The 12,072-nt window shown below is 35.1% G+C and overlaps 1 protein-coding gene across 5 annotated transcripts in view; it reads left to right on the top strand.

Moving 5' to 3' along the window:
* LOC113496878 (homeotic protein antennapedia) overlaps positions 1–10,036 on the top strand; it is a 167,980-nt gene extending 157,944 nt beyond the window's left edge. For all 5 annotated transcript variants that reach the window (XM_026876255.1, XM_026876251.1, XM_026876254.1 and 2 more), the window contains one exon: positions 8,896–10,036. In XM_026876255.1, the coding sequence (XP_026732056.1) occupies positions 8,896–9,146 (251 nt within the window). In that variant the 3' untranslated portion in view covers positions 9,147–10,036. The remainder of the gene's footprint in view (positions 1–8,895) is intronic.
* Positions 10,037–12,072: the final 2,036 nt, after the last annotated feature.

The raw sequence follows: 12,072 nt of genomic DNA, 5'->3' as shown, positions 1-12,072 counted from the left end.
TCAGGAATTTTGTTGGTTCAAGAGCAATATGAAAAAAAATTGTATAACTTTGTAGTAGTTACTTCATATTTTATAGGGTTCGATATAAGCTTTCCATGGGAAAGAGATTTAACTTCTGCCTTTTTATCTAATTATTTAAGGTACTTGTTATTCAAACTTGTAAATTATGTACATAAGTCAAGGTATGTGAGTACAATCAAAAACAAAAAAAAAAAACATTACGTCAATATCTGCTCGTAACTTAAAGCTACTTCGGAAGAGCTTAGCGTATACTTGTTAGTTCCTCACATGCCTGCAAGATGGCGTTGAAAGCAACTTTTGAACATGTTTAAGTTTTAGTTTTTTGGGCTGGCTTTTACTATCGATTTATAGTAAACTATTTATATTGCATACAAAACTTATCTAACTTTTAATAGTACCAAGCTATCTTAATCTAATTATTGCACAAGAATCAATAGAACAAAGTATTGAAATAGATTGGGATATTTTTACAGTAGTACCTAAATTATTAGGGAATATTCAAAACGTCTCGAAAATTGTTTCACTTAAAATAAAACAACCCAAAAAGACTTCATCCATTCATAACCACATAGACAAAATAAATGTATAGCTATATACTTAGTGGAAATATGAATATGATTACTACCACACAAAAAACAAGAAAGCAAAAAGTTGGGAGCTTATTAAAAAACCATTATGGCCCTATAATTACATACACCCACATCGAAATACACCAATCCCATTAATATATGTCTAACGCACACATACAAACGACTCGATTTACAAACACTCACGATTACCTTCTCACGAATACGACGTTACTCACACATTGACATGTCGAATGCGATGACGCGTTAAGGTTGTGTGCGTGTTAGTGTTGCCAGATTTTTTTGTTACCGTTAATCTCTGGTAAAAAAATATGAACTAGATTTTATAACATGATTTAACTACATTGTTTTGACTTAATGTAAACGTTCTCATAAGTTAACCGTTTTATCATCCGTTTTATTTTAAGAAGATATTATAATATTTTTTTGCTGTAAAAATAATCACTTAACTACTAAAATATTTTAATATGTAAAAAACAACTAAATTCAAATATTTCATTATTCGTGTAAATTGTAGTAAAAAATCTCGCTAAATATTCCAAACGCCATTATTAAAAACCGGCTTATCTCAATAATTATTAATTAATTCGTGTGCCTTCTTGAGTCTTCAAATAATTTTTAAATAGTATTTTAACTCATTGTACAAAAAGTTCACATAATTTCCATTTGTGTAGATGAATGATAAATCTTAATTAATTTACAGCTACCTTCCTTATTGTTTAATAACTTAATTTGTGGAAAAAAATATGTCTCGACCATTTTAGTGCTCATAATTAAATGAAAATAGAATAAGTCTTATTCATAATATGTAGAAAAACTAGTTAAAAATCTTCTTTTAACACAGGTTTATTCAAATTATTATGAGAACCACTTCATTAAGTCTATAAGTTAGTATAATTTTTAACTTTGTTACGCAAACGCATTGACAAGTTTTTAAGATGTTCCTTCATCATTACCTACTTTTTGGAGTCTCTAACTGATTTAAGTCAAATAACTTGATCACTCTTTAGTTTTAAAACTTAAGCTGAAGTTCACTAAATTATAATGTGGCTTTCTTGAACCCTCTTTCAAGTTCAGACCAATAATTTCCCCGAACTACGTCCAAAAGTAACTTGCCTTCAATTAACTGGCAACATCGGCAGAAATTGTCTTTCTCTGTTTAGCTCGCTCTCCTCGTCCTTGTCTCGCTCGAGGTTAGGTTAGCTTGGCCCACATTAATTAAACGTCGGGATAGAACGCCAATCAAACTTTGACCGCCGCTAAGCCGATGAAGCCGAACTTATTATGTGGTATTAAAATTCCATTTTCGAACACTAACCGCTCCAAATTGAAATGGATCCATAACATTATGGAATGATAGCTTCTAATTCAATAAGTGCTCGCGTACTGGCCATTAGACATTAAAAAAGTATGACTTATAACTTTTTCCGGTCATAAATATACACTGAGCTAATTATGTTAGATTTCGAAATTGTATTCTATCGTCGCTCGATACTCATTAATGTGATATTAAGTCTGTTCATATCATTAGATGCGTACAAAAAGTAGCGTCACATGATGCGTGCACATGTGCGAGTCGACGGTGCCACATAAATCATAAACCGTATCTTTGTACTTGTGCCGGTAGGTAGGGAGTAGCCATGTCGATGGAGGAGCGGAAAAAAGCCCCCCCGTTTCCTGCCCGGGGATCACACATGACCGGCCTGTCTATCTGCCAGACCCGTGTCAAATATTCTCTGGAGCGGAGATCGCCTCCCACCCGGCTTACGGGGGCAGGGGAAGCCCCCTGGGGCACGCTGTCCCGCGGCGAAGCTCATCTTGGAGCCCTAATGCGTTCCGCGCTCGGCATTATGTTGAGATGAATTTTTAGGCGGCCACAGACCACTACCACTACTTGTTTTTGATACGTGAGCACACAAGCTCACGTTTTTACAGCGCCATTATTACAGACCTTTAATATCGAAGCTGAAGTAACATGATTGAATATTTTCTTTTTCATTAAGATTTTCGTTTTCACAGGGCGGGCGTTGAAAAATCGCCCACCCACCGGCACCTTTCATAACTTTTCACTTCGTGATCCAAGGCAATTACTCACTTTCTATCGCCATCTCAAATATTCATTCGTGCTTTTCCTACTGCAAATTATAGTAATGGCCTGAACAAAACTGGTAATTAGCCCCCTACGTGTAAGGGAGGCAGTCATTTTTATAAAAGCTTCGGGTCATTATATTTCACTTTTTTATGTTTCTCAAAATATGATAACCTAATTGATGGTTTAAATTATATATTATAATGGGGAATTCCTCGGTATGTCTGTTACCGGTAGTTGGATGGTTTCGTATGGATGTGCGAAGGTACTGGAGGTACTGGAGGTACGTAGGTGGGTAGCGACATAGAGGTCGGGATAGGATGTCGTGTCGACAGGCGGAGTCGGGCACAGAACAAAGCTGTGCGAGCCTAACAAAGACGTCACCGGCCGTGGCTGCGACGCGGAGTTATGGCACCCATTGTGCGCAACAATACCCAACAAACGAGTTTGTATAAGCTATTAGGTACGCGCATTAATATATATTTTTTGTTCGCCCGAAAATTTAGCATTCCATTACGAGGGAGAGAAATGAAACGCCCGCCGCATGAATTATATTAAAATATATTTGAATATTTCATTTGACACCTTTTTTGCGGGCGGTATTTCGTTCAATCCCGGGCGGGGTGCGCGTAATTTTTAGCATACACCAAAGCTAAATTTTCGGTGAATAACATTCCATTTCGGATGCGAAACACGACGGGTATCAGCGTCAACACAACACTGACTGATGGCTGTGTGTTCACGTTATAAATTCTTTTTGAGATCCGCTCGGATTTGTGATGAAGCCTTTTTGGTGTACTTTGTCGATTTGCATTCGTTTTATGGCAATGAATAATTTTTTCCTGTCGCCTGTAGTATAACCACCAAACCATTTGGTGCTAAGTTTCCAAAATCTGAAAAGAAACAAAAATGAGTTTAACGAAAGTATTTATTGTTATCAGAATTACCCTACATTACAAAAAGGTGCGTGTACATAAATAGTTTACAACAAAAGTCATTAGGGCAGCACATACTGGTAATCTTCTGTACATAATCTAACCCGCCCAAACCTCGCCGATGATTAATGATTATCAGAACTTGTAAGGCGGCCATGTTCTTTTTTACTATGTGTCACTTTCCCTTTTGTGTTTGATTAATGATTTCCTTATCGATTTATGAAAAACCTGATGTGAATGTTGGTTCAAATGCTCATTTTCATATACTATAATAATTTTGTTTTAAGATATTCAGATTTTAAGTTTTAGTTCGTTACACTGCTCGATTAAACATATCAATTACGTGCTCCAAATATCAAGTAATATTCATAAAACCAAAATACCTACGTATAGACAATGAAAAATGTAAAATATAATTTTACTAAAATGTAGGGTTAAATATGTACACACACGACACATTAATCATGCATGAGGTACTCGTAATTATTATGTCGCGTGTTTTGTCATTCATCGCATTTTGGCCGTGGATTTTATCAATGCTCCATGTTATTACGAATGCCGGTTTACAATGCCACTGCTTATATAATGGTATTAAAGATTTTTTTTATGATATCACTCGTAATCAACGTAACCTTAGTAGCTACTGTTTGAAACAAACCTCCAAATTAATGTTGTAGAATTCAAGAGCCTTGAACTTTGTCAGTAGTGGGTTTTCCAGTAAGGCCTCAACAAAAAATGATGTAAATAGGAAACGAGTTGTAATAAATCTGGTACTATATCGACGCCTCAAGAAATCTGGAATAAAGTGCATTACTATGTCAAATGTCTGCGCTATATAAAGGACAACACAGTTTGATCGAATGATTTTTACTGAACATAGTTCTTAAACCGCCAATTAGGGAAGCATGATTAATTTTCCCTTTATATTTCTTAACTCATCGGCAGCTTAAAAGCCGAACAATCGTCACAACGACATTTATATATTTTTACACGATTGCAGTATCAATTAAACACTATAAACATGGATCGACCTTCGGTACCAAGTTGTTGGAAACCAGCAATTTTATTTACGACGTGTAAGCGTTTAAGAGAAATTGCATTAATCTGAATACCCGTTTGATATCATGTACGATGTTGCAATACACTGAGTGATTCCAACATAGCTATAGGTCATAACAAACAAACGCTTACGAAGCATTTACAGTTCAGTCACGTTGAGAATAAAGTCAAATTTCGTTTGGTTTTCGATGCCCAAATATAGCGTCCGCGTGAAGTCGAAATGTATGAAATTGTAGGACATGAATTATGGATTGTCGATATCGCTTCAAGCTGTTGCTGTATTTTTTTTCGTGTTCCTGTGGCGATACCGCAACGAATTAAATTAAAAGCTCTTTTCACTTGTCATCCCTTGATGAATTTGGTATTTAGGCTCGCGCGTTCGGTGTTATTATTTTTTTACTTCGCGGTTGCGGAAAATGTTCGTGATTATTTTGTTACATTACTATTATTACAAGATTACTTTTACACACTTTTTTACCTATATCTACATGGTGATCCTTGAATATCAAAATGGTTGTGGAGTTTTCAAGATGGTAAAATATTCACAAGTGGGAAATTTTCCCTCTGTACTTATCAAAAGTAGTTTTTACGAGTTGAGTGCAGTTCGCAGAGTTATAGAAACACCTGTTTTAACCGCAGAATCCTTCGTACTTAATTGCTGCAGTAACAAAAGTTTTGCAAACAATTTTATCCATGAATAGTTTCTACAGAACTGTACATATTCAATAACACATTTCTACCAACAGTTTTTTTTCAACATAATATATTATAATATTGCTGCCCTTACTTTATATCTACGAAGTTAATAAAAAATCCTTGGAAGATTTATGGGTTGTAACGGTCCCTCTTTATAATGCAATTGTATACCAATCGTCTAAAAAAGAATATACAACTCAATTCAGTTTTATCCAGAACCAACCGGTTTGGGGCAGCTGACCGCATTTTTCGACCCTTTACCTTTGTACACGCAACGCTGTAATCAGTACAAATGCGATGTGAGATAGCACGCCTTTCAATATTTTAGCACGCACTTTATCTGGATAAATGTGAACCAACCTTACCTCTCAGGGGATTAGTCGTAAGGATTCTGTAAGCGCCGTGGAAAACGCATTCGTGAACTTCATTACTAACGACATCCACATGTGTAGTATAAATCTTTTATACTTCTCAAACTAGAAGCAAACAAATATCGTTGACAAAACCTCGGCTCAAAACGTAACCAAAATGTTTTGGTGCGATTATAAGAATATTAAAATGAATGAAGAAAGTTGAGGTATTACAGAACACTTAAACTGTCATCATAATCATGTAGCGCAGTACTATAATCGCCATGATCTACTGCACGTCATTCATGAGAGTTTAATCCACAGTACGTAGGTGTCTGCCCCAGGCACGTTAGAACACTCTACAATAATAGTCTATTATAGATATTTATATTTATTCTCATAGCTGTAAATACGGAAATGGAAATCTATATATCAATATCGTATTTCTATTCAGGAACTCTGCCATCATTACCAATCACTTTCCCCGGGTCGTAGCCAATTTTCAACAATGCCCGGTGTTTGTCCACATCGTCGTGAAAGTAAGCCCCTTCCCTGGGCCGAGATGATTTATGTTCAGCCGACGACACATGCAGCGCTGCGCCCGGCGCTCCTAAAGCTGCGATTTCATTTGGGAGCTACAAACGGGCGGCTGGGACGCTGTGGTTACGACGCCCGTGTGTTGGGTTAAGAAAATATCGAGTTTATCCCACGTAGGGATTATTCTAACATGACTTGGTTTTGTAACTTTGAAATCGTTTTGAAATGTATCAACACAACATTACGTTAAATTAAATTGATGAGGACGTCGATTAAAGATTCTACCAGATTGTTCGGAAGCACTTCATATATGACGTTCTCATTGTTTTCAATTAATGGAATCGTTTTTGGAACCTCGTTCTCATCGTCATAAATATTGCGATTACGACGAACCTAATCTTCAATAACTTCGGTACAATCAACAACGCAGTTTCAATTAACATCACATCAATTCTAAATACTCTCTACAAGTTTAAATTAAGCATCAGCATCGTCTAGCCGCTAGCATCTCGCTTGCCTCGTGCCCTCTTTAATGCTCTTATTACGGACGGTTTAAATCTGACGGGGGGATCATGTTTTATGCATCTGAGTGTGCGATGAAACCGCTGCTGTAATATATAAAGCCCTCTAGGAAGGGGATTTCATGAGCTATATCGCTATACGACATTGTTTCGGAATTTTCGGCGCGACATGACCGATGAGATCGTGTGTTTTCTTGATGAAATATAAGGTCTAGGACGGGGTGAAAACTAAGGTCGCTTGGATTATGTTTTCGCTTCGTTGCGTAATGGAATACTGAGTTATTCGTGCTGTCGTTACAATAACAACTATTATAACGTTAAAAATTACGTTCATATCCACAAAGTAATGATAGGTTTTATATTTTTGATTGTGGCCTTCATTGTTCGATCATGTGTCAGTAGAGAGAAGTAGAAAACAGCAATACGAAATAGATTAAGTTTTGAGATGTGTTAGAGGAAATCGACTTCTCAATTCATGGGGTTTGGCGAACGATCTATCATTTCCGACTTCACCAATGTGTCGTTTTCGTTTGAAATAACAGAGCAGTACTTGAATGCGTCCCAAAACCCAGCCAGCACGATGAGGTTGTTATCAATTTCCCAAGCAACAAGTGGGCGATAATTTTGAATCCGTTGCACCAACCCTACTGCCTGACTCTTTTACATCACTTGTTAAATTCCTCTTGAAGTCTTAAGATTTATGTTTGACGGTCAGAGGTTATCTATATTGATGATATTATAGTCCTTAGTACAGCTCGTTTGTCAACTCGTAACAAACTGTCCTGTTTGTCATCAACTTCCTTCGTTTTTTTGACTTTATGAATATTCCCGTTCTTAGAAACGGTTGGTGGTGTGATTCGCAATGTAATTCGCGATTCATGTCTGTGTGTTTCTTCGAAGTTAGCGTGTTTATCTTGTATAGCAAGCCGTTTCGCGTGGTACAGTTGAACTGAAAATAATCAGCTAACTTTTGCTTTGTTTCAACTCCTGTTTCTATTTCAATTCTGAATGTAGTTCTACTTTGTTCCTATTTTGTTGTTTTGGATTTATACTTTTGTTTGTTTGAGTAAAGCAAAACTTATTAATTACATAAAAGGATTTATTATCATTTCTTGTTACTTACCTATTGTATTTGTCATCTGTTAATGTAATTTTAATCCCATTCGATGCACGCAGTTGTATCCACAAAATTGTCTTTTTACATTTTAAATAAATTACAGTTCAGTGCATCATCTAAACCGTGTATAATAGGCTTCGCATCTTCCTCGAAGAATAATGATTACAAAATGAAAAAGCCCTGCGGCGTCTTAAATTATTTTAATTGGCTTCGGTAGCGGTTTGGGCCGAGTATTCACTCACAAACACACGTACATCTCATTCCGCGTAATACACTTAATATCACACACACATGCGTATAGTCGGTAATATATCAGAATTATTAAATATCTGTAAATTTATTACAGGCGTCTACTTATGTCTCACTAATAGCTGCATGTAATTATGGAACTAAGACCAAAGCATGATCATTGCCGGTAGTGAGAATTCTCAGGTCTGATGTGATTGATGAATAGTTTATTCAGCTAAAAATATAATTCATACCGAATGAGAATTTGCTAGAATTATATTAAATAAATGATCTAGATCATATCTTGGCTCTTATTACTCTTGATAACTTACAAGCAATAGCAGAGAGGTGTAAATTAAAAATCGCTATAAATAAAGAAAATTGAATAACCAACAGTGATTTAGAAGCATTAATTTATATTGAAGAATGAGATAAGAATTCTCTTGAGTTGATCAATGGTGAATTAACGTTCCCAAAGTTAGATTACCATCTCTTAGCACACTGATTTCTACGAGACTTCAGAATTTCCGACAGACAAGAGGGATACCCAACAAGCAAAAACAATTAACAAATTGATAAGCTCAAAACAATTTTCAATTAACTCGGCGCGGGAGTGTTCGCCGTTTACAAATAACCAACATTTATCAGAAATGCCTATGCAGTTTTTAACGTCTGCCGTCTGTCAGGGTTGCCCCGTGTTTAATTTAATCTGTTGTTTTTGTCTTTTATTAACTTGTACCGTTATCTAATTCCAGAAAGGAAGCGGGGTCGGCAAACTTACACCCGGTACCAGACGCTCGAGCTGGAGAAGGAGTTCCACTTCAACCGGTACCTGACGCGGAGGAGACGGATCGAGATCGCGCACGCGCTCTGCCTCACCGAGCGCCAGATCAAGATCTGGTTCCAGAACCGCCGCATGAAGTGGAAGAAGGAGAACAAGACCAAAGGCGAGCCCGGCTCCGGGGACGAGCCGGACAACATGAGTCCGCCCACCTCGCCGCAGTAAAGGCCTCTAGCTTAGTTTGCGCGGTCCAAGCTAGGGGTGGCTTGTTTCAGATTTCCTCGCCCGAATCACAAACTCCGTTCTCCGCGTTTTATTTTGTGTATACGAATTAGGTTCGATCGCTTCGAACTCAAATCTGAAACAAAACGCCTCGAGACCGAAGTTACTAGAACAGTTTAATTTGTATAAATTGTATGTTGGACTTTTCATGATAATATTACATTATAACTAATACGTAACCTAGTGATTTCGAATAAAGAGTAATGATAGTGTGAAGAGATTTTTACAGTTGTTAAGTATAAATTAATTTATAGAAACAATCTCAATACCAATAATTACCAAAAACGCAGTGTATATGATTAGTAAACTGCATCATTTATGTGATTATATAGTTGATTAATTATCATTTTCTCGGTATTAACTACTGATTTACAATCGGTCATTACGTTTGTATAAGTTCTTGGCATAGTGCTTGATACCACATGTTTCATAATATTTATTTCATAGCTACTGTAAGTATTGGCATCAATGGTATTACTATCAATTTGGTGATAAATAAAGAAGAAAATTGTGACGTCCATAATTTATTGTTTGATTCAGTATCAATCACTATGGAAGAAATTATGTAAAACAACAAAAATATCTCTAACAATTTTGAATCACAAAACCATAAGGACCTCTTATAATTAACCATTGATAAGAAGGCAATTAGTATCCATATTGTTATTATTTAATATATTTGATGTTTTATTTCTTAATTAAGCTATCTAAATACTATTCTGTACATACATACATGATAATTTTTAGATTATATGATGTACAATTGTTTTAGTGTGAATAATTAATTATTGAGATTAATCTGAGGAACAACGATTATTCGTGTTTTGTTTTTTTGCGGTATGAGTGTTTTTGATTTGTGGGTCGTCTCTTTTTTTCTATATGCGTAACTAGTAGTGCGGGAAGGCCAGTTTACAAGTGCAATGTATACGATTTTTGATGACACATATACGTAATTAATACTGATAATAAACGTCATAGGAAATCTATTATTATTGTAAAATGTTACGAGATCGAAGCTTATAATTTAGAAAATACTTAATGAGAACATAAAAGAAATATTCTTTGAACTTCTATTGTGGGAAGGTTGTCCACTCGGTGAACACTTGGACACGTCGAAAGGAAATCGAATGGAAGAGAAAAACACGTATTTATAATGAAACAAAAGTTACCTTCAATATCGTAGGTGCACAACTTAATACATTGATTTATAAATCTCTTGTGGAATGTAGGTATGAAGTTACATTTTCACAGTATACCAAAGTTAGGAAATAAACTGGGGTTTATACGAACGAATATACGTAGATACGAGGGCGCTTGACGTTTCAGGTATACCCGTAATACATCATTTTGAAAAGGTATTTTTATAAAATCATTGATTAAGAAACCCGATATACGTAAAAAAATATCTAATATATATACTCGTAACACGTTAGTTTTACGAATATTATTAATAAATAAAAAATTGGCGAGTGATAGAAAGGTTGAACTTGTCAGGATTCAAGTTATACGTTTTTTCGTAATAATGTATAAAAAAGTACTATTTGTAAATTATTTTTCACATAGATTGTAATTAGTGAATGTTTTTAATAAGAACTCAGTGAGCCGGTTCTATAAATATTTTTTTCTTTTTTTTTAATTTTGTGCTGTGTTCGTTAAGTGAAATGTAAATTGTAATAATTGTATATTGTCGATATATTCAATATTTATTTATTGATTCGCTAATTAGGTTCGCTTATGTTTTCTTCTATAGCAATTGGGTGGAATATTCAATAGCTGTCTGGCTGGGATGCATTTTGTTGAATTATTTTTAATTGCTCAATTCACATGTTTGTGTTGTAATTTTATTTATAGTATTAAGCAGTGTTTTAATTTGTTGTAACTTTTAAAAAGTACTTCAATGTGTAAGGTCGTCACTTAACTGTCGGTAACCCTCTTAGATGGTAAAACATTCTCAGTGCAATGTTCCACATACTTCAATCCCTTGCCAGATGGAAACCTATGAGTACGAAATGTAAAATTTTAAACAATTAGTTGTATTTATACATTAAGTTCTGATCTTTAAGTCTGTCAAGAACTGTCCTCAAAACTCAAATATTAGGTCTGTAGAGAGACATTGGTACCTAATTTAAACGATTTTATTTACCATTTATGTCCTATCGATTCAAAATTTATGGAATATAACTATAATTAGTAACATAATAAGGTTAGGCGAGACGATATTGTCATAAATATATAAATACATGAAATTAATAAAGCATAATGATTGTACTTTGAGATTTTTATTGTGAACCTCATCTTATAATGGACTCTAATCATGGCTTAGAAGATTCTGTGCAACATTATCATATATTTACTAGTTTTAAGTTTACACATCTTAAACTCCAATACTGTTCTAATAAGGTGAAAAAATGACTCATGTAATAAGGTAATCATTAAAAAGGATTTATTCAAAAATTATTCTACAGAAAATATTTCTTATAATGCATGTAACAACTTACCACCAAAAAGTATAGAGGCAAATATTATGCAAAATTAACACAACACCAAAAAGGTCAAGGTTTAAAGCAGCCTAATGCAGGATATATTTCAACTTGTATAAAAAATGAAACCTTTCTTTCAGATCGTGGTTCTAGATACCATCATTATAATACGTTAGCCTAACGACAAAATAATGATTTTGCGTGATACGGCCGTACCTTTCGTGTCAGTCACGGTTGATTGGTTGAACCCCCTCACAAATCTCGAAATTACTTTTTTTTACAAATGTTATTTATATACCTACCTTCTTAGGTGTGGCTTCTCTAATGCGTTTTAAATAATCCCTGCGTCCAATGAGCGCTGAAGGCGAAACATTATTCTCGTATGCGAT

This window comes from Trichoplusia ni, chromosome 8, assembly GCF_003590095.1.
Source record: "Trichoplusia ni isolate ovarian cell line Hi5 chromosome 8, tn1, whole genome shotgun sequence".
Lineage (NCBI taxonomy): Eukaryota > Metazoa > Arthropoda > Insecta > Lepidoptera > Noctuidae > Trichoplusia > Trichoplusia ni.
The sequence above is the reverse complement of the archived record's forward strand: the minus strand, read 5'-3'. Positions and strand labels throughout refer to the sequence as shown.